Source organism: Eptesicus fuscus, chromosome 9 (genome assembly GCF_027574615.1).
Source record: "Eptesicus fuscus isolate TK198812 chromosome 9, DD_ASM_mEF_20220401, whole genome shotgun sequence".
Taxonomy (NCBI): domain Eukaryota; kingdom Metazoa; phylum Chordata; class Mammalia; order Chiroptera; family Vespertilionidae; genus Eptesicus; species Eptesicus fuscus.
In genome coordinates, this window is record NC_072481.1 from 8754843 (window position 1) to 8782630 (window position 27788).

At 56.4% G+C, this 27788-nt stretch overlaps 1 protein-coding gene across 1 annotated transcript; it reads left to right on the forward strand.

The window, feature by feature from the left end:
• The first annotated feature begins 1798 nt into the window (after positions 1–1798).
• On the forward strand, positions 1799–26190 carry FBLIM1 (filamin binding LIM protein 1). Its single transcript, XM_008148186.3, has 8 exons — positions 1799–1842; positions 6143–6413; positions 12623–12810; positions 13875–13992; positions 15261–15430; positions 17443–17621; positions 19158–19275; positions 25244–26190. Exons 2-8 carry the CDS (start codon positions 6164–6166, stop codon positions 25355–25357), a joined length of 1137 nt encoding a protein of 378 aa, XP_008146408.2. The 5' UTR covers positions 1799–1842; positions 6143–6163; the 3' UTR covers positions 25358–26190.
• Positions 26191–27788: the final 1598 nt, after the last annotated feature.

A 27788-nucleotide genomic window follows, 5' to 3' on the forward strand; every position in this document is an offset into this window, starting at 1 on the left:
TGTTTCTGCTTTGGGATGGCAGAGTGGATCTGTTACTGGAACCCCGTGTTTTCTCCCCGAGTCGGCCTGCCCGCCCGCACTGGCCCAGAGACACACGCGGGCAGGCGTTTGCAGTCTAGAAAGAAAAATAGTTAATACTGAATTGGCCGAGGCGGAGACGGGAGCTTATGCTTTAAAAACCGGACTCCCCAATGGTGTGTAGGTTCCAGGCTACATGGGGCAACATCACAAGACCCTGTGGGTTGTGGTTTCGGAGCTGGTTGGTGGGAAGGGAGGGCAGGGTAATCAGTCATCCCTTCAGGTCTTGAGGACCTTTCCAAGATCTTTCGCGAAAGTGGCCAGAGGGGTTGGTCCACCTTAGGGCTCAGGAGCTGGAACATAACGTAGGTCAAGATGAACGCAACTTTCGCCCGTGTCCTGGCTGTGTGAGCGTTAGTCAGGTCCCGGCTCCTGTCTTCTGCTGCCCGGAGGTTGCTGATTGTGAGGGGGTGAGGAAGGGGGGCTAGGTCTCTGATCGGAGTGTGATTTCTAGAGCTAGGGTTTAAAACTAAATGTAATCCAAGTCATGGGGACCTTCCGTTTCAGCTGTGAGGATCAAATGAAAAGAGGATGACAAAACGTGGGTGAGGGGTTTGGGGAGGTGGTAGCGGGGGTGGAGAGGATGGGACAGTGTTATGGGCACCCCCTTTCCAGCCCCTGTGAGCGTGAGCCCCTCAGGAGCAGCCCAAGAGCCACCCGGGCCAGGTTGACTGGAGCTCCAGGCCGCATAGGAGAGCCAGCCCGGCCTGGCCTCCCCCCAGATGGCGCTGGGTCCAGTGCTCTGGCCTCAGCCACTGTGGCTTTAATCAAAAGAACAATCTGTTTGCCTCTGAATCAGACCCAGATTCCTTTTCCCAGCAATGCTCCCGAGGCCTCCAGGGACCCGGGCAGCCCATCCCGGCTCCATCTCCTGCCCCAGGGCCCCGGGCTCAGCTTCCCTTCCCCACTCCATTATCTACCCGCTCCAGTTTGGGGGAAGGTGTGTGAGAGGCGGGAGGTGACGCCTTGCTAACTGGGGGCCCTGCCTACCGGGCCTCCTAGAGGGGCCTGCCCTGGGGACCTGGGGGCCCACCTGCTTAAGGGTCCAGACAGGTAGTGCCAGCTCAGGACAGCACGCCCAGTGGCCCACTCCGGGGCACCCTGTAAAGAAGCGCACGCCCAGCATATAGTGCCCACTCTCTGTGTCCTCCTCACTGCCACTGGCACCTTTTGTCCTCAGCCTGACCCTGAGAGAAAGGCAGTCTTACCCCGGTTTTACAGACAAAGAAACTGAGGCCCAGGAAGATGGAGTGACCGCCCAGAGCCACTGGGGTGAGCCAATGGCCCTGGGACCCCGCTCCCCTGACTCCTGGAACCTTGGGAAATTCCAGGCCACACCGGGGCGTAAGCACCCCCTCCACCTTTACTGGGCAGGTAGGGCCACCAGCCCAAGGGATCTAGGGAGGGGGAGGGTGGGGACCACTCGGGGTGCACACGGGACACGGGGGTGGGCGGAGGGGGAGGCCCCCACCCTCCAGGCCTGGGCCCGGGAAAAGGAGGAGGGGTCGCGGGAACAAAGGGAAGGGGAGCGGGCGGCGCGGGGCGAGGCCAGCCAGGTGGGGGGGCAGGTAGGGGGCTGCTTCCGCCCTGCGGGAGCCCCGGGCCCCCGCCCCCAAGCCTCACCTTTTATGGTCAGGCGGCCGGGGCGCGGGGCGGAGGGAGCCAGGGGGCGGGGAGGGCGGAGGGGCGGGAGGCCCGCGCTGCTCCGGGCTCGGTGGCTCCGGCGTCGGATCGGAGCCGAGCCGGCGGGACGCAGTGGCCCAGGTAAGCCGGGCGGGGGTGGGGGTCCCGTCCCGCCGCCCCTCCGCCCTGGCCCCGCTGCACACCGGTGACAGCGGGCAGCCCCGGCCGGAGCGCCCCCCGCCCCCCGCCGGGACCCCGGCCCCGCTCCTGGGGGGCCTGCGGGACCGGGGGGGGGGTCTGTCCTTCCCGCTCCGTCCCTCGGTCACTGTCCCGGGTGGGGGAAGGGCTGTGTCCCTGCCGGGAGCCGGCGCCAGAGGCGGTGGGAGGCGGAAGCTCCCGCACAAAGGACCGCGTCCCGCACATGGAACGAATTAAAGTGCCCGCGGCGCCCGCGGGGACCCGCCCGCTCCCGCCCGGCCGCCTGCGGGAGGGCGTCGGGGTTCCGCGGCTCCGGGACCGCCGAGCGCCTCTCCTCTGCCGGGGCGGGCGAGCGAGGGAAGGGCGCAGGGCTGCCCCTCCCGGGGCCTTGGTCCCAGCCCGGGGCTGGGAAGGGGCGACCCTGGGCGGTCCCCAAGGTGTGTGCGTGTGGGCCTGACCCGAGGACCCCGGGAAGAGGCTGGGCAGCGCCTGGATTCCGGCTCCTCGTAAGCTGGGAAGCTAAGTCCTGGTCACCCCCGCCCCCCCCCCCGGAGCCCAGCCCCCAGGGGCCCCCGCCCCTTCCAGGGCTGAATAGCCCGCGGTCCTTCTGTCCTCAGTACCAGGGACCAAGATCTTGAGCGCTTTCTCTCTTACCCGCTCAGCCCGCCACCCTTTAGGGCAGACCTCATGATTCTCACTTCATGAAAAAGCCGAGGCCCAGAGAGGTTCAGTGACCTGCTCAGGGTCACCCAGCAGGAAAGAGGTGGGGCCCTGGTGAACCCAGCGCTGTGTGCGTCCTCCCCTTTCTTGGGGTGGGAGAGAGGGAGGGGGAACCCCTATCCAAGGCTGCTAGGACCCCTGCAGGGGCTGAGGGGTGCAGTACCTCCCCCACCTCCAGCTAAGTTTAATCCTGAACCAAACATAGAACAAAGCTTCGAGGGGGTTCCAGAGTTTGGGGAGGGGGGTTAGCAGGAGGACACAGGAGGGGGCACTACCTGGAGGCCCTGCATCCCCTGGCGGCCCTGCTCTGGGCTGCAGCCTCGCCCCGGCTGGGAGGGTGGCTGGCTGGATCTCAGTCAGCCTCCTTCCTTCCTCTTGACAGGAAATGACTTTCCTTCCCTTTGTTCCCACTTTCTCCGCTTACCCAACTGGATCTCAGATCCTGCCGAGAGGGAGGATGGGGTGGAGGGTCTCGGGGCAGCTGGCTGGGACGCTGCCCACAGGGAGCTTTCCCACAGGTACCCCCGCCCCCCCAGGGCAAGCTGGGGTAGACGGACTGGAGGAGAGGTAGCCTTCTACTGGGGCCTGGCTGGCCCCGTTGCCCAGGCTTTGCAATTCCCCAGCTGGGCCCCTTCCCCTGGGGCCTGAAGTCCCTGCAGAAACCGCAGAGTGTGTGTGTGTGTGTGGGTAGGGGGGGGGGGGGGGGAGTGCCCAGCTGTGAACATCTGGCCTCAGCACTGGGACGTATGCCTTGGATGTTTTCTGAGAAACCAGCAGATCCAACTTCCTGGGGTGGAATAGGGGTCAGAGCAGGGTGGGAAGGAGGCAGAGGGCATCCACAGCAGGCTCTGGGGACAGCCCAGAATGCACTGGCCTCAAGATAATTGGTCCGGATTGGGCCATTCTGGGGTGAGAACGGGCCTGAGAATTTGGGGGCCCCCATGACGGCCAGGAAAGAAAAGGGTGTGTCAGGTCCAAGGACTCACGTCGGATAGTGCTCATGTCCATTGGAATTCCGAGTCTGCCACTGGTGCGTGGAAAAGTCGCTTACCCCCTCGGGGCCTCGCTGGCCCATCGTAAAGCGGGGCGGACGGGCTGTGTGAGAACTGGGTGAGTTGAGGCGCAGAAGGCACTGGGCACAGGGGCTGGCACACAGCGGGCGCTTTATCCGCCGGCGCCCTTGTTGTCATTTCTTGGGTTGAAATCTCAGATGCCCTCTGAAATTTGTTTATAAAAATAGTGAATTTGTAGGAAAGTATAAAACCAAAGACCATGACCGCCAATATAAGCATACTAGAGGCCCAGTGCATGATTGAGTCATGCACATGTAGCGGGGGAGCTGGGTGCCTGAGTGGACAGGCACCCAGCTCCCCTGCTTTTGATGGTCCGCGGTGGGACATGAGCTCGCTGCCCCAGAGGCCCCTTCTGTGGCAGCACAGCCATGGCGCAGACGCTGAACTTGAGCTGCTGCTGACGAGGCGAGCTCAGCGTCCCGCCGGCCCAATCGGCCACCCTAGCCACCCCGAGTCCCGCCCCCCGTGCCTCCTGGCCAATCGCGGGCATAGCGAAGGTATGGTCAATTTGCATATTTGTCTATTATTAGGTAGGATACACTTCCCAGCAGCACATACAAAGCAAGAAGCAAAAGAGAAGCACTTTAAAGAACTTCTGAAGATTTCTTCACATACTGGTTTCTTTTTTGGAACAGATATTTTATTATCAGACGGATCGATACATTTTAACCAAACACATGAACCAGTTTACGAGGAATTTGGGAGCATATGGTGTTGTTTTCGTTACTATTATTATTCTACATCAGTCGCCAGGATTGCCCACGGTGGCCGGTTGGACTTTATGTGGAGGGAGGCCTTTGGGTGGCCACTTGGGCTCCAAGGCCACCATTAGGGACCCTCGATGCTCATGCCCTGCCCACCCAGCCCCACTTCTCGAGGTTTGCTCTCTGGGTCCCTATTTTCTCTCCTCCCCACGAACCTGTGGGCTGGGCTTTGAGGCCTTGTCAGGGTGACCCAGCTGGAGAGAGGAAGAGAGAGAGAGGGAGGGAGGGAGGGGGAGAGAGAGAGCACGTTCCCCCATGGGGTGCCAAGTGCAGCCCCGGAGCTGAGTGTGGTCGATTTGCCAGCCTAGGGCCTCAGCTCAGCCTTGGCCGTGGAGGCTACTGTCTGCACAAACCACCTGAGAAATGAAAAGTGGGCTCTCCCCGGCCGGGGTGCCGCCCTGCTCCCAGGTTCATGCTTTGGTGCCTATACCGGGCGCCGGACTCGGGTCACACAGAAATCCCGACACTGCTGGTGGCACATGCGGTCACTCAGGGAAGGGGAGGGACAGGCGTGTGACAGTGAGCCAGCGTGCCTGTGATGGGCTGTCAGCCCCTATGGGAGCAGACAGCTGCCCCCGGGAGGAGGTGATGTCTGAGCTGGGCCTCTAAGGAAAACCGAATTTCACCTCGTGGTGGGGAACACTGCCAGGCGGGTAAGGGAGAAAGAGTCAGGAAGGGTGCCAGGTGGTCAGAAAAGAGGTTGAGGCCAGGGGAATTGGGGGCTTTATCTTCAAGGTGGTAGGGAGCCATGGAAGGCTTTGGAGTAGAGGAGAAATAGCCTCACGCTAGAAAGGTTACTCCAGGGAGAGGGTTGGAGCCCCTTGGGGCACCTGCCGGTTTGGAAATGGGACAGGGTGCTGAGTCCAGCAGAAGAACAAAGCTTTGATCGAATATGAGGGCTGATGCTGGGGAAGAGGGTGCTGGCTTGTGGGCTGGGCCGGAGAGGGCAGCAGAGCCAAGTGGCCAAGAACATGGGCTCTGGGTTCAAATCCAAGTTCTGCTGCTGCAGTCCCTGAACAGGTGACTTACTTCACCTCCTGGTGGAAGGCGGGGCTCCTCCTCTGTAAGGTGGGGCTCGCAGCTGTGCCCCTCCCCCAGCAGCGTTGCGGGGGGGGGGGGGGGGGGGGGATTGATGAGTTAATGGGCGGAAAGCGCTTAAGGCACAGAGTCGGTCTGGGTCTGATGATTCTGTCCACTGCCCTTTGGGGGCCAGCCCTGATGCTCTGAGCGGGTCGGGCTGTCTCCCTCCCACAGAGGAGCTGGCCTGAACCTTGGGGACTTCAGCTCTCCCAGGAACGGGACCCCAGGTGAGGGAGGTAACCTGGGGTGTGGCCCGGGGCTGGGGGAAGGCAGTCCACTTGCTCGGTGGGGGCTGGAGGAGCTGCTGCTTCCTCACTTCTCAGTGGAGGAAAATTAATCATCGCGAGGTGAGCAAGGCAGGGTTGCCCTTTGGCCCCCAGATGTGTAGGTTCGGGGGAGGGGCAACCGAGACTGTTGGGTCCCACCCTGTAGCCAAGTCCCCTGGTGAGCACCTGCCCTCCCCCAAGGACATCCCAGCCCTTCCTTAGCTGGGCTGGCTGTCTGGTGCGGTGGGGTGGCCGCCAACTTGTTAGGCCCCCAGGGAGGGGGTCTGTGTCCAGGTGGAGGGTATCTGTGCCCTGAGCCCATGTTCCACTCTGCCCCCAGCCCTGCTCCCGGAGCGAGGCAATGGCCTCACAGCCTGAGAAGCGGGTCGCCTCGTCCGTCTTTATCACCCTGGCACCCCCACGTCGAGATGAGGCTGTGGCTGAGGAAGTGAGGCGGGCAGCTTGCGAGGCCCGGCCTGGCCGCCCCTGGGAACCTCCTGCCCCCACGAAGGCGCCTGGAGCCGGCTCGGCGGGGAGGCCCAGCCCCTGGGCACCGTCTGGCAGGGCTGCGGCCACGGTGCCCGCTGCCCCCTCTCAGCTGTCCAATGGAGGTAAGACGGTGAAGCCTGGGCTGGAGGGAGACCCTGTCAGAGGTGCACTGAGGTGTGGGAGAGGGCAGGCTCTGAGATTGCTCATTCATTCATTCATTCATTCATCGAGCACCTACTATGTGCCAGGCAGACTCTGAAACCCATCTGCCCGGGTTTGAATCCCGGCTCCTCCACTTCCTGAGATGTGAAGTTAGCAAGCCACTTAATCTCTCTTCCTCAGCTCCCTACCTGTAAAACAGGGATATGACAGTACCTTCGTCAAAGGTTTGTTGTGAAGATTAGATGAGCTGATACATAGGTTTAGCCCAGCACCTGTCACATAGAAAGTGGCAGATATTAAAAGAGTGTTAGCTGTTGTTACTATTCTGGGCCAGACACTTGGGGACATGAATAAAAAGACAAAGCTGTCAGCTTGCATGCAACTCTTTATGTCCCAGTGGGGAAAACAGATAATAAAAACGCAAGTGCTATCTATAAAGGAATAAAACACGGTGAGGAGGTGAGGAGGTTTCCCCGGCCTGCGGGGTCTTCTAACGGGGGTACCGAGGCGGCACACCTAAGAGAATGAGAGACAGACAAGGGACGCAAAGAATGGAGGCAAGACAAAAGGGATTCTGATCAAGCCTCAAAATTTTATTTTTACAGCGTTCCTTATATGTGATTTCTAGAAGGGTGGATGCCTAGGAGGGGTGGGGGCTGACCTAGATAATCGGCTAAAGTCGTAACTATAGATAAAGGGTGTGGCAGTTGAAGGGCGGCTACAGAAGAAATGCTTTGTCCTCAGGCAAGAGGAAGTGGGCCTAGTTACAGTAACTTACTGAAGGTCAGAGTTAATCCTTTGACCGACTCTTGGTTCCTGACAAGGAGGTGTAACTTTTTATGGGGTGGTCAGAATGGAGTCTCCCAGGAGGTGGTATTCAGCTAAGGCCTGAATGACAGGGTGGGGCTTGGGCGGGGGCGGGGAGGAGAGCTTGAAGGACAGTGGGGGCCGCAAGTGCAGAGGCCCTGGGCAGGGCTGGGTTTGGCCGGCAGGAGGATCTGAAAGGTGAGGATGTCCTCTCTGGGGCTCTGCTCTTCTCCTGCTGCGTGATCTTAGACAAGCTGTCTCCCCGCGTGGTGTCCTCCTCTGGAAAATGAAAATGTCGTGTCTGTGACGCATCCATTGCAGAACGGATGCTTGGTAAATGACACGGCCTGGTCTGAGCTGGCCCTGGTAGCAGCGATGAAGGATGACAAGCCAGAAACCGAGGCAGGGGGGCAGCTGAACCCCTCAGGACCCCCCGGTGCCTAGTCAGGCATCCTGCTACCCTAGGGCAGCCCTGGGCAGCCATCACCATGGAAACCACACGGAGACCAATAGGAAGTGCCAATTACAGGAGGCCAGAAAGGGGCGAGAGAAGGGGCCACACGAGCACACACGTGGGAGTACGTGGACATCCATGTAGCATGTGTCTTCGTTAGGATGCAACCTCCTGCACTGATCTTTCCATCCTAACCACACGTTCTAACCACACAGCCTTGTTCAGCTGCTTCTAATAGCAGAACCAGGACCTTGGTGACCCAGATTCACACATCAGGACACGTGTGAATCCTGATGGGAAAAAATATATATCCCTTATGGGTAGGAGACGGAGCTCAAGAAATATCATTTATAGAGCGTTGGCCTGCAGACTGAAGGGTCCTGGGTTTGATTCCAGTCAAGGGCACGTACCTTGGTTGCAGGCTCTATCCCCAGCCCTGGTCAGGGCACGTGTGGGAAGCAACCGCTCGATGTGTCCCTCTCACATCAATGTTTCTCTCTGTCTCTCCCCGTCCCTTCAACTCTCTCTAAAAATCAATGGAAAAATATCCTCGGGTGAGGATTAAGAAAGACAGAAATATCACTTAGATGCCAAATTTTCCTGGACATTCCCATGGGTTATGGGAATTATAGGCAGAAGATCCCAGGAGTGTGACAACAAAACCAGACCTTCCTCAGGAAGCGGGGAGTTGGTTGGGGGGAGGGGGTTCCCAGGGACAGCTCAGCCACCTTGTTTGCTGGTTGGGCGATCTTGGGGTTCAGCCTGGCAGGTGTGAGGTAAGTTCTAAGTGAGCAGCTTGGTCATGAGTCGGGTCTGACTACGGGCCCTGCGGCCCTGCGGCCCTGCGAGCTGCTTCAAGCCACTTCCACAGCAGGCAGTCATCTGGTGTCCCCACAGGAATCCGCCCGCATTTCTGTAGCCCTTTCATCCTGACGAAGCCCCACCCTTCCCCCTTCCTCCCTCCCTCAGTCTCCTATTCCTAAGGCCATTTTTCTCTGGGCGTCTCTTAAAAAGGCTGCTGCCCCTCCTGCTCTCTGCCCCCTTCCTGCACTCCTGCCCTGGGCCTCGGGGCCCTCTCCGGCATTCCTGCCCCGGCCAGGACCTGTCCACCTTCCTGGCCTATTGTCTAGAACCTAAGGCAGGTCCTGGGAGGGGCTTCAGCATTCCTGCTGGGTCTCCCGATCCAGCTCCTGCTCCTGACTCACGTCAGGTTAGCTCAAGGTTCTCACACTTTAGCAACCTCAGCATCCCTGGGGGCCTGTTCAAACAGCCGCCTGGGCCCCACCCGGGTGTCTCTGATTCAGCAGGTCTGCGGTGGGGCCCAAGAATTTACATTTCCTACGCGTTTCCAGGTAATGCTGACGCTCTGGTCAGGTAGCCACACTTTGAGAACTATGGTTTGAAGCAGGTGAGACGTGGGGGCTAGAAGAGCAATTCAGAGTGTGGCCTTTGAACCGGCAGCCTGGGGAGCTTTGCAGGAGATGTAAATTCTGGGAACGGACCCCTCACCTGCTGGGTCAGGAGCTCCGGGGTGACGCCCAGCCCCCAGCAGTGGAACAAGCCCCCCTGAGTCTGTAGTGGGGTGCTCACATCTGTACAGCCCCCTCAGCCCTTGGGACAAAGGAGAGGGCTTCATTATCTGCATCCAGTGGATGGAAACCTGGAGCCGGGAGAGGAGCCAGTGAATCAGCAGAGAATGGACCAAGCCCAGGTCTTTACGGGCAGGCAGGGCCCTGGGCGCGTTCCCACTTTTCCATGGGTGTCTCGGGCTGGGCACAGGGCGGCCTGCCTCGTGGGGCTGGCCTACCTTGTGCCTCTGAGACAGGAGGTGGGCGGAGTGCCTCCTCGTCCCTTCTCCCAGGACACTTTTTTACTATATATTTTTTATTGATTTCAGAGAGGAAGGGAGAGCAAGAGAAACATCAATGATGAGAGAGAATCATTGATCAGCTGCCTCCTGCACGCCCCCTACTGAGGGGTCGAGCCCACAACACGGGCATGTGCCCTTAACTGGAATCAAACCCGCGCCCCTTCAGTCCAAAGACCAACGCTCTATCCACTAAGCCAGTGGTTGGCAAACTCATTAGTCAACAGAGCCAAATATCAACAGTACAACGATTGAAATTTCTTTTGAGAGCCAAAATTTTAAACTTAAACTTCTTCTAATGCCACTTCTTCAAAATAGACTCGCCCAGGCCGTGGTATTTTATGGAAGAGCCACACTCAAGGGGCCAAAGAGCCGAATGTGGCTCGCGAGCCGCAGTTTGCCGACCACGGTACTAAGCCAAACCAGCTAGGGGCATTAAAAAATATTTTTATTGATTTCAGAGAGGAAGGGGAGAAAGAGAGAAACATCCCTAATGATGAGAGAGAATCATTGATCAGCTGCTTCCTACACATCCCCATTGGGGATCAAGCCACAACCCAGGCATGTGCTCTTGACCAGAATCGAACCCGGGACCCTTCAGTCTGCAGGCCGACGCTCTATCCACTGAGCCAAACCAGCTAGGGCCACTTTTTTTTTTTTTTTTTTAAGAGAGAGAGAGAGAGAGATGGATCAGTTGCCTTTGCACCCCGACTGGGGATTGAACAGCAACCTGGGTATGTGCCCTGACCGGGAATTGAACCCGCCACTTTTTGGTGTACGAGATGATGCTCCAACTGGCTGAGCCACACCGTCAGGGCCAGGACACTTCCTAGTTCTCACCCTATAGGGCAGTGGCGGGATTTTCATGGGCATGCCCAGCAGCCCCACACCACAGCTTCTCTCCTGGCCCCGGTCCCCTCTTCAGGGGTGGCTTGGAGGGGTAGGAGTTCCTGGGAGGCGGTATTGCTCGATCGGGAGGGCCTGGGGCTGAGACGGGAGCTCCGTGATTTGCCAGCCCCCTCCTCCCTCCCTGCCAGGAACCCCGGAAAGGCTGTGCGCATGGACTGAGGACCACGCCCCCGATGCCACTCCTGTCCCGTGTGTCCGCATGTTTGCTGTTGCATTAGGGTGTGCGTGTGTGTGTTTAATGAGACTTTCGAACATACACAGAGGTGGAGAGCAGTACAAGGAACCCTGTGTACTCCCCGTCCTGCTTCAGCAATTGCTAAGACTTCGCCACTTTTGTCATATCTATCCCTTTCTTTCCTTTTCTGAAGTATTTTAAAGGAAACTAGTTATCCAGTCATTTCAGCCCCCACCCTTTAGGATGCATTTCTAAATGCGGCCTTTTTAAAAATTATTATTATAACCACGAAGCCAAACAAAATCGGCAAGAATGCCTTCTGATTACCTAGTACACCATCCATCATTGATTTGCCCTGGATTGTCATAAAATGCCCTTTAGCTGTTGGACTGTAGTGGAATGAATGCGTTACACGGGGTCTTGCCTTCCTTTTGAGCTGTATCATCTAGCGGGATTTTTAGCTTTTCCTCGCCTGCAAAATGAGGAGAATTAAATGAGATGATTCATGCTTTGAATCAGGATCCAACAAGGTCTGTACAAATGCTGTTCCATAAAAATAGCGTGTGCCCGGCCGGTGTGGCTCGGGATGAGCTTCGACCTGTGAACCTGGAGGTCACGGTTTGATTCCCGGTCAGGGCACATGCCCCGGTTGTGGGTTCAATCCCCAATGTGGGGTGTGTAGGAGGCAGCCGATCAATAATTCTCTTTCATCATTGATGTTTCCATCTCTTACTCTCCCTTCCTCTCTGAAATCAATAAAAATATATTAAATATATATATATATATATATATATATATATATATATATATATATATATAGTGAATCACAAACGTAAGCATCGGATGTAATTTAAATTTTTCTAGGATCCACATTGAAAAAAAGTAAAAGAATTAAGTGATATTACTTTTCATAATGTTATGCAACCCAATATATAACGACTGTCATTTCAGCTTGGGATCATGGTGAAGGTGATTATGAGGTAGTTTACATTCTGTCCTGAGTCCCCCGGCCCATCGGTGTGGGCTTTTCACGTGTTCCATCGCCACCTGTGGCTGGAGGCACTTCATAGGACAGGACAAGTGTGAACACTATGTGTGGTCCTTTCCTCTAAAGTCTCTTGATTCTAAAGAAGACCTCTCCCTCTTTCTCTCCCCCCACGTCCCGCGTGGTTCAGGGTTCGGGTTCTGGAGGAGGCCGCACACAAATGAGAGACTAGACAAGAAAATATAAATTTGGGAATTGGGGGCCAGGCAGGAGCCCAGCTCAAGAGGAAGGACTCCGCTTTGCTCTGGCCTTGCTATCCCTTTTATTCAGGTTTGGGGATACACCCCATAGCCCTTAGGCAGGCAATTCCAATAATAGCCCATCAGCAAGGATTTACATAAAACTAAAAGGTGGAAGTTGCTTCAGCTCCCATTGTCTCAACGAAACCGTGGGTGCAGAGCTCTGACCTTTCAGAGCTCAAGGTCTCCAGCCTCCCGGGTTCCTTGTCCACCCCTCTCTGCTGGTGAAGACAAGGGCGGCTTCCAACAGCTGTAGTGTGGGTGCAGCCTCGCTGTCCCAGGTGCTGCTGGTCCAGGAGCCAGTCTGAGAACCACAGCCTTCGGGCTTGGTGTTGCTTGTATCCCCACAAGGGCCTTCTAGCAGGGATTTGGGGCACACTAGCACCCAGGTTGGGGCGGGGAGCGGGGGGAGGCTGCTTTGACAGATGCTGTTCTCTGAGCCTGTGCCACGTGCCAAGCCCTTGCCTGCATCATCTCATCGTTTTCCTAACAACCCTAGGCAACTGATACCATTTCCCAGCTGAGCAAACTGAGACCCGGAGAGACTAGGCCTTCTGCCGGAGGACACATCGCATCAAGGCAGTGGCAGAGGCAGAGATGGACCCCAGGCCTGGGTGCCCCTGGACCTGAGCCCTCAGCCAGCACGCCGTATAACTCCCCCTTCCGCTTGCAGGCCGTTCTCTTCCGCCTCCTTCCCGGGATGGCGAGGATGCTCTCCCGGACCTGGACCTCCTCCCACCTCCGCCGCCCCCACCCGCATACCTGCCTCCCCCTGACGACGAGCCCCCAGCCCCGGTGGGGGCTGAGCTCATTTCTGACTTAGAGCAGCTACACCTGCCCCCACCCCCACCACCATCACAGGTATGCCAACCCCTGATCGCTGGCGGAGCCCGGGGGCCAGGGGAGGGAGGGTCTGAGTTTTCTGGGCCTTTAGGGCTTTTAAGCCTGGAGATTGTCTGGTCCGTTCTCCTGTTTGAGGACAGTCCCTCTTTGAAGCTGTTTGAGGCTGTAAAAATGATTGTGCACCCCTTTTCCCCATCAGGCCCCCCTTCAGCTCTGAGAAGACGTCCCCCTGGGTCTAACCCACATCATCCCTTATGCTACATATGAAGCCCATTACAAAAAAATTTAAAATAAATATATATATATATATAATTTCAGAGAGGAAGGGAGAAGGAGAGAGGTAGAAACATCAATGATGAGTGATAGTTATTGATTGGCTGCCTCCTGCACATCCCCCACTGGGGGCTGAGCCTATAACCTAGGCATATGCCCCAACTGGGAATCGACCGGTGACCTCCTGGTTCCTGGGTGGACGCTCACCGCTGAGCCACACCTGGCTGGGCTGAAGCCCATTTTTATTTTTTCATAATTCTTTATTGTTGAAAGTATTACATATGTCCCTCTCCCTCCCCCCGCATTGACCCCCTCCAGCCCGCCCATGATCCCCTGGGGACCACCCAGAACCCATCCCAGGCCTTCAGCACCCTACTGTCGGTCCATGGGTTATGCATATGTGCATACAAGGCCTTTGGTTGATTACCTTCCACCCACCCACCCTCCCCGCCTTCCCTTGAGGTTCCGCACTCTGTTCCATGTGAAACCCATTTTTAATCCTCCGCCTTTAACAGAGGCCACTGTAGAAATGGGAGGGGCTCCGGGCCAAGGAAAACCCTGATTCCAGGAGCTTCCTTAGAAGGAGAAGGAAGTGGCTTCACTGGTCAGGGGACCTGGGCTCCCGCCGCCACTGCAACCTTCCTGCCGAGTGACCTGGGCTGGGTCACTTGCTCCCCTGGGCCTCGGTTTCCTCCTCTGTTCCATGGGGCTCCTTGTGCCGGGTGCCACCAGATCAGGAGCGAAACTGAGAGGGCATGTGGGGTCCCCCTGGATGACTTCTCTCCCACCCCCCACCTGTGTCCCCACAGTCCCTGGCAGAGGGGCCTCCGTCCCAGCCTGGGCCCAGTCGACTCAGGCCCGCAGAGGAGGAGCTGCCGCCTCCCCCAGAGGAACCTGTTGGCTTCCCGGAGAGAGAGGCGTCCACAGGTAAGGGCACAGGGCTGGGGGGTCCTGGGGGGCCCTCAGGGGGCTGGCCTGGGCTTCCATGTGGGAAGTAGGACCGGTGTCTTCCCCAGCTCACGGTTCAGGGACGGGCCTTATAGTTGTACATCAACTTCTTTTTTTTATTGCCTGAACTGTTTCTCCTTTAGCACTAAAACCCACGTAACATGGATCACCAGATTTGCTCTGATAGCAAACACACCTTGAATTTTTTTCACTCTTTAATTTTTTGAGTACAGAAGACCCTCCCCTAGGACAAAACAGAAAGCACGAAGGGTACACGGCGCGCTCTTCCCTCGGGCCCCATCCCCGCATCCCCCTGTTTCCTTCCCGACAGCCTCTGCGGTTAACATCTGTGTATTCTCCCAGATGTCTTTTATGTGTATGTGAGCAAACACAAATATGTATCCACACATCCCCTCCCTATTTTTCCACAAAGAGGAGCAAACTCCACGCTGCTCTGCACGTTCTTTCCTTCGGGCGTCTTCGAGCTCATTCCACGTCACGACATAAAGTGGCTCCTCGCTCTTTTTCTCAGCTGCATAGTATTCCTCGGCGTGGCCCTACTGTGTGCACTGACCCAGTCGCCGACGAACAGGCGCTGAGGTGCTTCTTGCTGTGAAAAATAAGGCCGAGCTGCATTGTCTTGCACGTGGGTCATTTTGCCTGTGTGCAAATTTGTGAAATAAATTCCTGGAAGAGAAAGTGCTGTGGCCGGGGTGGGGGGTGGGGGGTGCATTTGTAACTTCGGTATTTTTGCCAAATTGCCCTTCACGATCGGCCCGATCTACCCTCCTGCCGGCAGGTCTGCGTGACCGCTTGCCCGCAGCCTCTCCGGCACCGTGTGTTACTCACTTTATAAACAGTATTAAGTGCTTACCACGTACCGAAAGGCCTTCGCCACGCCAAGGTTCTAAACTACTTCTCCTCTGGTTTCTTCTAGTGTTCTTGGTTTCGTTTTCCACGTCTCCCACTCATTCGGAATGGTCTGGGTGTGAGGTGTCGTGAGGGAGGCCTCCCCCCACCTTAATTTCTTTGGCGATGATAACCCCGTTGTCCTGACCCTGCCTCTCTTTCCAAAGCCCTTCCCATTGCTGTCTGTTGATCCTCATGACCCTCCCCAGGAGACCAGGTCACACCAGGGCCCCCGGGGGTCCAGGCAGAGACCTGGCACTCTGGGCCTGTGCTGGGTGGTGACCGGGTGCGGTGCTCCCAGGCTGGGCAGGTCATGGCCTGTGTCCCTTCCACCCCAGACGTCTGTGCCTTCTGCCACAAGACTGTGTCCCCCCGAGAGCTGGCTGTGGAGGCCATGAAGAGGCAGTACCACGCCCAGTGCTTCACGTGCCGCACCTGCCGCCGCCAGCTGGCCGGGCAGAGCTTCTACCAGAGGGACGGGAGGCCCCTCTGCGAACCCTGCTACCAGGTAACCCCTCCTCCCGCTCTCCCCCTCCCCCTCACCCCCCGCAGCAGCTTCCCAGGTGCCAGGCACTGATCTGGGCGCTTGGGAGATGTTACACTGAGTGGACAGATTATTATGATCTCTGAGCACATAATAATCTGGCCACTCAGTGTATATCCTATATAATAAAAGGCTAATATGCAAATTGTCCCCTCCACCAGGAGTTTGACCAGTAGGCAGGCCGGTCAACCGCCCAGGTCCCCTCCCCCTGGCCAGGCTGGCTGGACCCCACCCATGCACAAATTCATGCACTGGGCCTCTAATATCTATCTATATCTATATCTATATCTATATCTATATCTATATATACATACATACACACACACACACACACATACACACATACATATACATACACTGATACACTGAGTGGCCAGATTATTATGTGTTCAGAGATCATAATAATCTGGCCACTCAATGTATATTATTTCATTCACAACAACCCTGGGCAGTAGGCACTACTGACCCATTTCACAGATGAGGAAGCTGAGGCTCAGAGAGGGGGGAGGAGCTCAGCCAAGGTGTATTACTCTCCTGTGACTAATGTAACATTACCACAAACTTGGTGACGCCAAGCAGCACACACTTACCCTCTTACAGTTCCCGAGGTCAGAAGTCCAAAATCAGTTTTACTGAGTCAGAATCAAAGTGTTGAGCTCTACCGCCACACCCACCCCAAACTCTAGGGGAGGATCCATTTCCTGGCCCTTTCCAGCATCGTCTAACTCGGCATTCCTTGCATTCCTCGGTCCTTTTGTCCACTTTCTTTTTTTTTTTAATATATTTTATTGACTTTTTACAGAGAGGAAGGGAGAGGGATAGAGAGCTAGAAACATCGATGAGAGAGAAACATCGGTCAGCTGCCTCCTGCACACCCCCCACTGGGGATGTACCCACAACCAAGGTACATGCCCTTGACCGGAATCGAACCCGGGACCTTTCAGTCTGCAGGCCAACGCTCTACCCACTGAGCCAAACCGGTTTCGGCCCTTTGTCCACTTTCAAAGTCAGCAGGGAGGCATCTTGCTTCAGTATCCTATTTCCTGTGTCAAGTCTCCCTCTCACAGGGACTTATGATGGCGTTTAGGGTCCACCTGGATAACGCCGATGCTCTCCCCATCTCAGGGGCCTCCACTCGATCACATTGCCATTCGAGGTAGTCACAGGTTCCGGGGCGAAGACCTGGATATCTTTGGGGTTGTCACTCACCTCTCACACGAGGTCACACTCCCGACGCTGGTGGAGCTGGGGTTCTACCCCTGGCCCATCTAGTCCTGGGGCCCGCCTGTGGTCTTGCCGCTCTTACCTAGAGCCATGAGGTTCTGATGCGTGATGTACAGGGGGAGTCGGGGTCACCTCTGGGTACCGGATACAGTCTGGGAGCGCTGGTTTGGGTGCCAACGTATTGGAACTGCTGACTGCGGTGGGGTGGGGTGTGCACACCACGCACAGACGCATCACCTGGATGTGCGGAGGCCTCCCTTGTCCTGAATTGGCAGCACCTGCATACATGCATAAACGACCCCTGCAGCTGTTCCTAAAAGTGGAGCGTGGAATTTGACTCTGAGCTTCCGGGTGGCCAAAGGGAAAAGGGAAAGAGTTTCAAGGTTATTTGTCCATAAGAAACAAAAGCACACCAGCTTCTCTCGGCACTCCTTTTCCTGACTCTGAGATTGAAGAGAAGTTTCTTCTGTGGGTCCTCGTGGACACTGGCCTCAGCATTTCCTAGCAGCAACACATGCAGCCATCGCCTCGTGGCAGGATTCCTCACTGTAAGCCAGACACAAGGCCAGGCGTGGTCCATTTTAGGGAGTAGTGGAGGTTTGGGGCAGTAGTTACAGGCCACTTGCATGGATTTGAGCTCCTCTCCTGTACCCCTGGCCTTCGGGGTCAGCCTCAGAGCTGGCGTGAAGCCCCTGTGGCATGGAGTGGGCACGTGGGTGGACTGGCTCTGAGGCATGGGCCCTCTGTCCCAGGACACCCTGGAGAAGTGTGGCAAGTGTGGCGAGGTGGTCCGAGAACACATCATCAGGGCCCTGAGCCGGGCCTTCCACCCAACCTGCTTCACGTGTGTGACCTGTGCCCGGTGCATCGGGGATGAGAACTTTGCCCTGGACAGCCAGAATGAGGTGTACTGCCTGGACGACTTCTATCGGTACGGACGAGGGGCTCTGGGCTCTGGGTGGGGCAGGGGGACAGGGTGGGACTCGGGCGGAACCGCAGAACTGAGCCTAAGTTCTGGGTTTCCTGCAGAAACCGGGTCTGCCTGTTCCACACCCTCTATCTGGCCAGGTTCCTGATGGCAGCTACCTTTTTAAAAATATATTTTTATTGATTTTTAGAGAGGAAGGGAGAGGGAAAGAGAGAGAGAAACATCATCGATGAGAGAGAATCATCGATCGGCTGCCTCCCGCACGCCCCCCACTGGGGATCAAGCCCACAACCCGGGCACATGCCCCTGCCCGGAATCGAATCCGGGACCCTTCAGTGTGCAGGCCGACGCTCTATTCACTCAGCCACACCAGCCAGGGCTGCAGCTACCTTTCTGAGCACCTACACTGTGCCGGGCACTGCACTTGGGTTAGGCCAGTGGTCGGCAAACCGTGGCTCGCGAGCCACATGCGGCTCTTTGGCCCCTTGAGTGTGGCTCTTCCACAAAATACCACATGCGGGCGCGCACATACAGTGCGATTAAAACTTTGTGGCCCATGCGCAGACGTCGGTTTTCGGCCTGAGTGAGTCTATTTTGAAGAAGTGGCGTTAGAACCCTCAAGGGGCCACAGAGCCGCATGTGGCTCGCGAGCCGCGGTTTGCCAACCACTGGGTTAGGCCATTTCATCCTCAAAACGAATATAGTAGTAAATTAAGAAAGCTTAATTGAGTCAAGCCACGAAGTACACATACATCCCTTCCTGTAGGGCAGGTACTATTCAGGGTTCCACTTTACCAAATGTGGAAACTGAGGCATGCCTCGGGTAAGTGCCCAAGGCCTCCCAGCTGGTGAGTATGGAAGCTACAGCAGACTCCTGTCCACCTGAATTTGGGGCCTTGCCCTCAACCTCCAGATCACAGTGCCCCCCTCGGAGCTGGAGCCTTACGAAGCAGTGGCAGCCCCAGTGACGTGGCTCAGTGGTTGAGTGTCAATCTATAAACCAGGAGGTCAGGGTTCGATTCCCGGTCAGGGCACATGCCGGGCCTGCGGGCTCCATCCCCAGTAGGGGGCGTGCAGGAGGCAGCCGATGAGTGATTCTCATCATTGATGTTTCTCTCCCCCTCTCCCTTCTTCTCTCTGAAATCAATAATAACATTAAAAAGAAGAAGAAGAAGAAAGAAAGGAGAGAAGAAGAAGTAGCATCCTATGATACAAGACAAATGACATGGGCCCCGGCCCGCCCCCCACCCCACACCCCCAACTCACGTGAGAAGTCCCTGCTTTCTCAAACGCTGACGTTCCCCAGTCACTTCCTTGCCTCGAGCTAATTATACCCTGGGAAGCCGGGTCTAATTACACACGTCTCTCCGCCCGCTCCTGCCAGGAAGAAATAGGCATTTGCGGTTGTACTCCAGGTGCAGTCACATAGCAACAGGTCTGAAATAGCACTGGGAGCTGAACGAGAGCCAGCCCCCGTCCTGACAGCTAATTTCTGTGGTTGGCGCGAGCTCCTCCCAGCGTGGGTTCCTTTCCCTCTAGGAAATTCGCCCCTGTGTGCAGCATCTGTGAGAATCCCATCATCCCCCGAGACGGCAAGGATGCCTTCAAGATCGAGTGCATGGGAAGAAACTTCCATGAAAATTGCTACAGGTGCGAGGTGAGTGGAGCAGTGATTTAATGATGCTGCGGGTTCTGTTCGCCACTGCCTCGGCCCTGGGCTGGGACAGGTCAGGGTCGGGCTCGGCTCTCAAATGGCCCCCTGCCCAATAGCAGAAATAAATAAGAATGGAAATAAGCCCTAGCTGGTTTGGCTCAGTGGATAGAGAGTGTTGGCCTGCGGACTAAAGGGTTCCCGGGTTGATTCCAGCCTGGATTGTGGACTCAATCCCCAGTAGGGGGCATGGAGGAGGAAGCCGATCAATGATTCTCTCTCATCATTGATGTTTCTAACTCCCTCTCCCTCTCCCTTCCTCTGAAATCAATAAAAAATATATATTTTTTAAAAAGAATGGAAGTAGTTACAAATAGAGTCTATTAATCAGAACTCTCTGGATTAATGATAGCAACTAAACCTGCTTTCTGCAAGAAAGGGAACCATGGGCTCAGCTGTGGTGGCTCAGTGGTTGAGCTTTGACCCATGAACCAAGAGGTCATAGGTTCAATTCCTGGTCAGGGCACATGCCCAGGTTGCAGGCTTGATCCCCAGTAGGGGTTGTGCAGGAGGCAGCTGATCGATTGATGATTCTCTCTCATCATTGATGTTTCTCTCTCCCCTTCTCCCTACTTCTCTCCCTAAAAATCAATAAAAAACATATTGAAAGAAAGAAAGAGAGGGGGAACCATGGGGAGGCTCGTGGTGACATCATTAATGATATCGTTAGGGAGCTCTCTCTCTCTCTCTCTCTCTCTCTCTCTCTCTCTCTCCATTTCTCGGTTCTGCCTTTTTTTATGTGTTTGCTTCATCTTCTCTTCCTGTGGGCTGGCATCCTCTGTAAGGTCGGGGATGCAGTGCATTGGCCAGGTTTATGTCCTTTTAACTTAGAAACCACATCCAGGATCCCATTCAACCCCAAGAAGGCCTCTGATTGGCCCAGTGTGAGTCACATGTCTATTCTGGACCAATTGTAACTGGACAACCAGGGGGTCCAGGCTGCCTGTCACTACTTGAGGCAATTAAGCAGAGACAGGGTTGAATCATATGAGTGTTCATTCCAGTACTGCCGGCAGCACGGGAGAGCAGCGGGTCATCCACAAACATTGGCTCTGCACCCCCGATAAGAGTAACCCCGATAAGAGTTACAGTTATAAGCCAGCTGCTTATATTGGGTAGGACAAGGATTACATGGGAGAGTAAGAGTTACAGGCATGGGAAAGTAGGCAAGGTATCATGGTTACAGGTACCAGGCAGTGTGGGCTGGGGGGAGGGGGAGGGGGAGGTCACAGAGCCGGGTGCCTCCGGGCACCTCAGAGACAGGAATACAGGCAATAGGGACTGGGGTTGCAGAAAGAGAATGGACTGCATTCTGATGTGAGCTCCCAGGTCCCAGGGCGCACAGCTCTCAGCCAGGTGAGAATGTGCTTCCTCTAATGAGAATAATCATGGTTACCAGAGCAGGATTTATGTTTCTTACAATTAGAGCGAGTCCCCAATATTCTATTTCTGCCCCTAACACAATCACTGGCCAGGGGCTATGGGGCGGTCGAGGCAGAACCATATGAAACGAGTTGATACAACTGTAGGAAGGAAGAAGAAAGGGATTCAGGGCAGACCCACGCCACAGATGTCCCTTCTGGGTGCTGGGAAAGAGCCCGGTTCAATCAGCGTTGGGACTTCCCTAGCCGCTTTGGCTCAGTGGATAGAGCGTCAGCCTGCGGATTGAAGGGTCCTGGGTCGGATTCCGGTCAAAGGCACATGCCCAGGTTTCGGGCTCGATCCCCAGTAGGGGATGTGCAGGAGGCAGCCGATCAATGATTCTCTCTCATCATTGGTGTTTCTATCTCTCTCTTCCTCTCCCTTCCTCTCTGAAATCAATAAAAATGTATTTTAAAAAAAATTAAAAACACATAAATAAATAAATCAGCGTGGGGACTAAAAAGGCAGCGACGGAGTCTAACCAGGGTGGTGGTAGAGGAGGTGATGCGGGATAAGAGTTTGTCAGATATTCAGAGACGGGAAAGGACCTCCAGGAAGAGGCCAGGCCTGCAAACACCCACTTTGGCATGAGCAAGCCCGAAGGATCCGAGCAAGTGGAAGTTCCGGGCTGTGTCTGGAGTGCTGCGTGTGGGAGGGAGTGGGAGGGGAGAAGGAAAGGACCCCATGCTCCAGGCTAAGGAGTCTGGGCCTCAGGCTGCAGGCAGGGATGAGGCTGAGATGGAAGGCTGGCTAGAAGCTAGTGCAGGCGTCCCCACACTCAGAGACGTTGAAGCTCTGCTGTTACCATCATTTCATTCTTCATATTTGAACAAGGGGTGTGAATTTTCATATCTCCCCCCCCCCCCCGGGGTCCTGCAAATTCCATAGTCAGTCCTGTTGGGGAGGCTCTAGGAGTCCTCCCCTACCTCCCACGGTCACCTCCATGTCACTAGGTGTCTGTCTTCTCTGGGGATGGCGAAAATGGTAGCAACTTCTGTGGGTGTCACCTCAGTGGGAACTCCCAGGGCAAACCTACCTCTTATCAGCCCGTGAGTAATTCTTATTCATGCAGATAATGGGACCAAGAGGCTGTGTTCACCGAGTGTGGCAAGGGAGCTTGGTCCGGAAGTTGACAGATTGCTTCACAGTCATGTTGTCTTTGCTGCTTAGAGTCCAAAGTCCCACTGATAAGGCATCTTGAAAGAAGGATGAGGAAAGTCGAGAGCTGTTATCACCCCCACAGCCCTCCTAAGGTCCAGGGCGGATTTGCATTTCCCTTCGCCCGGTTAGTGAGCACATAACCCCTCCCTGCATGTCCTTGGTCAGCGTGGCCCAGGCTGCCGGGCATCCCCGGCTGCTGCCGAACGTCAGTTTGGACTCCAGCAGTTAGTTACGTTTCCGATGGGAAGGCTCAGACCACGGCGGCCTGGAGCTGATCGGGGTGCTGTTTCTCTGTCCACATTCCTCTCGTCAGCCCTGTTCAATGTGGTCCCCGTTACTTACTTTTATTGCTGGGAGGGGAACGATGCTTTTGTGCCTGGGTCATGTTTTTTTTTTTTTTAATATATTTCATTGATTTTTTATAGAGAGGAAGGGAGAGGGATAGAGAGCTAGAAACATCGATGAAAGAGAAACATCTATCAGCTGCCTCCTGCACACCTCTTACTGGGGATGTGCCTGCAACCAAGGTACATGCCCTTGACCGGAATCGAACCTGGGACCTTTCAGTCCGCAGGCTGACGCTCTGTCCACTGAGCCAAACCGGTTAGGGCTGGGTCATGTTTTTTAATTCATAAAATGTTTTCGTGGACATTGCCTTGTTTAATCAACTATGACAATTTTGCGAGATGGGAGTTATTGTCTCCATTTAGGATGGGGAAACTGAGGCTGAGAAAAGTGGTTCCAATCCTTGTTTGTCTGGACCAGGTCCAGCCAGCTGTCTGCCACCCCACAGCTCCTTCCCAGGCCGGGTGACTCGGTCCCAGTGGAGATGTTTCCTCACTTGATTCTAATTTAGAAAAGGTCACATGTGCCCCTTTGGCGCTGATGCTGTCAGAATGCCAAGCAAGTGGCAGGCGGGAATAACAGGGCTCCCGGCATTGAATAGTCCTTGAGAGACGCCAGGTGCAGTTGCAGAAAAGAGACGCACGAGGGCGCCCTCTGCTGGCCTTGCTGGGTCCGAATGGCACCGTGTGCCCAAAGTTGTCTCTGTGGGAACCAACTGATTTTTTTTTTTAATTTCTTTATTGATTAAGGTGTCACATATTTGTCCTCATCCCCCCATTCCCATCCCACCCCTCTCCCCACGCATGCCCCAATCCCCTGTTGAACTTAACCGTTGGATAGGCTTATATGCATGCATACAGGTCCTTTGGTTGAACTCTCCCCCTCCCCCCACCCTCCCCCTACCCTCCCCTATCCTCCCTCTGAGGCCCGATAGTCCGATCGATGCCTCCTTGCTTCTGGTTCTGTTCTTGTTCCTCAGTCTATGTTGTTCATCATTTCCCCTAGATGAGCGAGATCATATGTCACTAGATATATACTAATAAGCACTGAATGTGAGACGAGCAATAATAGTTATGCTGACAGGCAAATGAATCAGTCTGTAGCGAGCTTCCCCCTGGACCAACAGTTCTTTTGAGACTCAATTTCAATGTCCAGTAGTTCCTTATGTGTACATGTCAGCACTGACCCCCCAGCTCTGGATGGTGGACAAATGGCGGTAACGGAGGTCCGACTCCCTCTGGTTTGGTCTCGGCCGAACCCAGGGGCACGGCGTCACCCGGACTAAGGGGCACGTGGCCTCACCCATACCCAAGGGGCGCGTGGTCTCACCCGGGCCTGGGACCCAGCCTCACCCGGATGGATCCAGGGGCACACGGCCTCACCCGGACCCAGGCTCTGGCTTCACCCGGACCCAGGGACACTTGGCCTCTCCCAGACCCAGGGCCACTTGGGCTCACCCGGGCCTAGGTGCACGAGGCCTCATCTGGATCCAGGGACACATGGTCGCACCCGGACCCAGGGACGCTTGGCCTCTCCCAGACCCAGGGCCACTTGGGCTCACCCGGGCCTAGGTGCACGAGGCCTCATCTGGATCCAGGGACACATGGTCGCACCCGGACCCAGGGACGCTTGGCCTCTCCCAGACCCAGGGCCACTTGGGCTCACCCGGGCCTAGGTGCACGAGGCCTCATCTGGATCCAGGGACACATGGTCGCACCCGGACCCAGGGACGCTTGGCCTCTCCCAGACCCAGGGCCACTTGGGCTCACCCGGGCCTAGGTGCACGAGGCCTCACCCGGATCCAGGGACACATGGTCTCACCCGGACACAGGGACGCTTGGCCTCTCCCAGACCCAGGGCCACTTGGGCTCACCCGGACCTAGGTGCACGAGGCCTCATCTGGATCCAGGGACACATGGTCGCACCCGGACACAGGGACGCTTGGCCTCTCCCAGACCCAGGGCCACTTGGGCTCACCCGGACCTAGGTGCACGAGGCCTCATCTGGATCCAGGGACACATGGTCGCACCCGGACCCAGGGACGCTTGGCCTCTCCCAGACCCAGGGCCACTTGGGCTCACCCGGGCCTAGGTGCACGAGGCCTCAACCGGATCCAGGGACACATGGTCTCACCTGGACACAGGGACGCTTGGCCTCTCCCAGACCCAGGGCCACTTGGGCTCACCCAGACCTAGGTGCACGGGACCAACTGATTAATGCAGCTTCCAGAGGATGCCAGCCATGCCCTGACCCGAGGCCGCGGGCATTCCTCGTCCCCATTATTGCTCCTCAGCATGTGCCCTGGTGCAGCTTGGATGAGGTAGGGGCTTACGAGAGGGGTGGACTGAGCAGGCTGGGCTCCCAACCCCCATCTTCCTGGTCTGACAGCCTTCGGTGATTTGGAAAATTGGGATTTTAAAGTGTGTGCCAGTGCTGGAAGTGGAGCGGTGAAAAGCCCTCTGGACCCTGAGCCTGGGACCTGGGGCAAGCCCCACCCCTCCCTGGGCCTCAGTTTCCCCACCTGTGAGGTGAAGGCCGGGACTGCAGGCAGGGATGGTGTAGTTACTCACTCAGCAGCTGTTTATTGTGAGCCCGCGGTGCGCCGGGCTCTGGTCTGGGCGGGATCCAGCAGGAAGTAGGGTTACTGCCTCGCAGAGGTAACATCCTAAAGGGCTGCTGGGTGGTGGCTAAGCCTCTTCCAGCTCTTTCCGTAACCCCTCAAGGGACGTCTCCCAGTGCCTCAGCTGTCCCCCCAACTGATGCTGCTCCCATCACTCACAGCCCCCCGGGGGGGGGGGGCAGCCCCGCGGGCCTTGTCTTCCCTGATGGAGACCTGGCCCAGGTGTGCTGGGGGGACAGGAATGAGGAGCCGCCTTCCGCACCCTCAGGGAGGCTGTTCACTCAGTTCGTCTCAGCGGCAGGTGCGGGGTGAGCCCCTTCCTGGGGAGGCTCCTGGGGCCCACCCGCATGTCTCTTGTCCCCGCAGGACTGCAGGATCCTCCTGTCCGTGGAGCCCACGGACCAAGGCTGCTACCCGCTGAACAACCGTCTCTTCTGTAAGCCGTGCCATGTGAAGCGGAGCGCTGCGGGGTGCTGCTGAGAGCACCCACCGCTAGCCCCGGTCGGGGTCCCTTCCCTGACTCAGTTTCCCTTCCTGGCCTGCTCTTGCACAGTTTCCTTCCGAGCCACTACAGGGACCGGCCCATCACGTCTGGGATGCAGGGCTGAGCCGCCCCAGCCCCAGCCTCCTCCCAGCTCAGCGGTGGGTGGCTGTACACGGTGCCCCTCGGACTGTCCCCTCTTCCTTCCATCCTCTGGGCGCGGGGTGTCTCTACACCATGAGCATCGCACCTGGGTGCTCATGTCCGAGGCTCTGGTCGCTCTTGTGTGCTGGCCTTGACCCCCCATTTCCAGGAGTGAGTTGGGGCGAGTTTCGGGTGGCCCTGGGTCCCTAGCAATGACACTTTAGCTGTCCCGTAAGGGTGCTGAGATCAGGCCTGGCTTGCAGGACTGAGCCATTTGAGTAAAACTCCAAGGTTCCTTAAAAGGCGCTTTTTTAAAAAATTTAAATGATGGGAAACATTCTTTGGATTTTTTTTTTTTGGGGGGGGTGTTGTATCTTAATAGGAAATGTCTCCCATTTGTTCATAAATGTACGAGAATGGGACCCGGTGGTGCATGGCCGTGGACGTCTCACCCGGGGGACGTGGGGCCCCGGCCCAGCTGTGAACCTAGGACGGGGGCAGGAGGAAAGGGTGACATGTGCTGACACCCAAGGACGTTGGCCACGCTCCACCCTGCCGCCTGGTGCTCCTGTGGGCGAGGCAGCTGACCTTGACCGGGTGCCTGTTTGCCGGGGAACAGGGTGCAGGTGCTCTGGGCGTTCCTCCTGCAGCCTTGACGGGGGCTGTGCACACCCGCCCCCCCCCCCACACCCACACTCCTCAGGACAGTGCCGGGGTGGGGGGTGCCCCTTCAGCCCCTTGGTTATCTCCCCAAGTCCCACTTGGACCCTCCCACCCAGGCTGCCTCTTCAAGGCCACACCTAGAAGAGCCTGCTTCCCTTTTAAGGGCAGTCACTTTGTTGCTTTGTAAGGGCCGGGGCATTTTGTAGGACGCGAACAGGTTAAGATGTGCTTTGCTCCCTGCGTCTTGATGCACCACAGGCTCCTGTGAGGCTGCCCGGGCTCCCGGCTCCGAGAGCTTGTCTGTAGAGCCCCTTGGGGGCTTCAGAGCGGAGCACAGCTTCCTGCCTGAAGCCTGGAGGAGGGCTCCCAAGCTCCCGGGCTTCACACACCACCCCCCCAACGGTCATGATCAAAGACCCCACATGCTCTCGTGTCCTTAATATTCTCTTCAAATCAACATACTTGTTTTTTTTTTTTTACTCCCAGCTTTAGTCTTGTGCTAAACAATACATCCACGCAGTCACCTGTTGATGTGCTAGTTCTATTTTTTTCCTATTATACATGGAAATAAATGCATAACCATTAGAAGTCCGTCTGTGTTCCGTCGAAGATCTCGCCCAGCTGGACACGAACCTTTGGGAGTAGCCCTGGGACAGAGCTCACTGGGCGTCTGCTCACGGTGGCACGGTGTAAGGGCATCCTTCCCTGCAAAGTGGGGTGCTCGGCTCAGCAGATCGGGGGACTCATGCCCAGCAATGGAGACTTGCACCAGGCAACTCACAGCGTGTTGCTCCTGGACACGGGCTGCCCAGGCGGGGGTTGGCTGGCTGCAGGGTGTCCAGGGTGGAGCCTCATGCTGTGGGGGGCCATCCTGGGCCAGCGAGTCTTTTAGCAGAGTCCATACCCACCCTCAGGATGTGCTCACTGCGCGCGAACAGCGCCACACTCGTACACCGACACCAGGGTCTGCTTGGTGGGTGCAGCTCCCGAGAGAAGGGTGCATGGCAGGAAAGAGCACTGGACCTGGGGAGCAGGCAGTCAGATCTCAGACCTGGCGCTGCCACTCAATAACGTGGACTAGTTCTGAATCCTCTGAGCCTTGGTTTTCTCATCTGTAAGATGGGAACAACTTTACTACTAATATCTATCCTATAAGGTTGCTGTGATGGACAGAATGTTGGGCTGGTGGGTTGCTGACTAGTTAACCGAGTCACCTGCTCCCTCTGGGGCGCTGGCCAGCAGTACTTGGTCATCACTCCTTGCATCAGCATTCCTCAATGGCCCTGTTGAGGCCCATCCATCAGAGACATGCCCCAGGCAACAAAGTGGGGTTCGTTGTGCTTGCTGCTGCACACGGCCCAGTTAGGAGGGACTCCGGACTTGGGCAGGCGCTGAGGAATTTGGAGAGGAGTTAAGGAAGTGGGGGTTTGCTCCGGGGGTGTGCTCTCCGGAAGCAGGGATAATGCTATGATTGAGAAGCTTTTTTTATATCTAGGGTGTGGCCCTACAGCTGTGCTTGGTGGGGAGGCAGCAATGCTCGGAGGATGGGGTGCTGGTCATCTTTGCAGTTGGCTCAGAGGCGGCTACAGTGAGCTGTGAGGTTGGAGCCCTCTGAGGGCCAGG

Excerpts from the sequence above, each read along its gene's own strand:
- FBLIM1 (XM_008148186.3), top strand. The coding sequence starts at position 6,164 with ATGGCCTCACAGCCTGAGAAGCGGGTCGCCTCGTCCGTCTTTATCACC. Across the intron at positions 17,622-19,157 it reads TGCCTGGACGACTTCTATCG|GAAATTCGCCCCTGTGTGCA; the intron begins GTACGGACGAGG and ends CTTTCCCTCTAG. Across the intron at positions 19,276-25,243 it reads AAAATTGCTACAGGTGCGAG|GACTGCAGGATCCTCCTGTC; the intron begins GTGAGTGGAGCA and ends TTGTCCCCGCAG.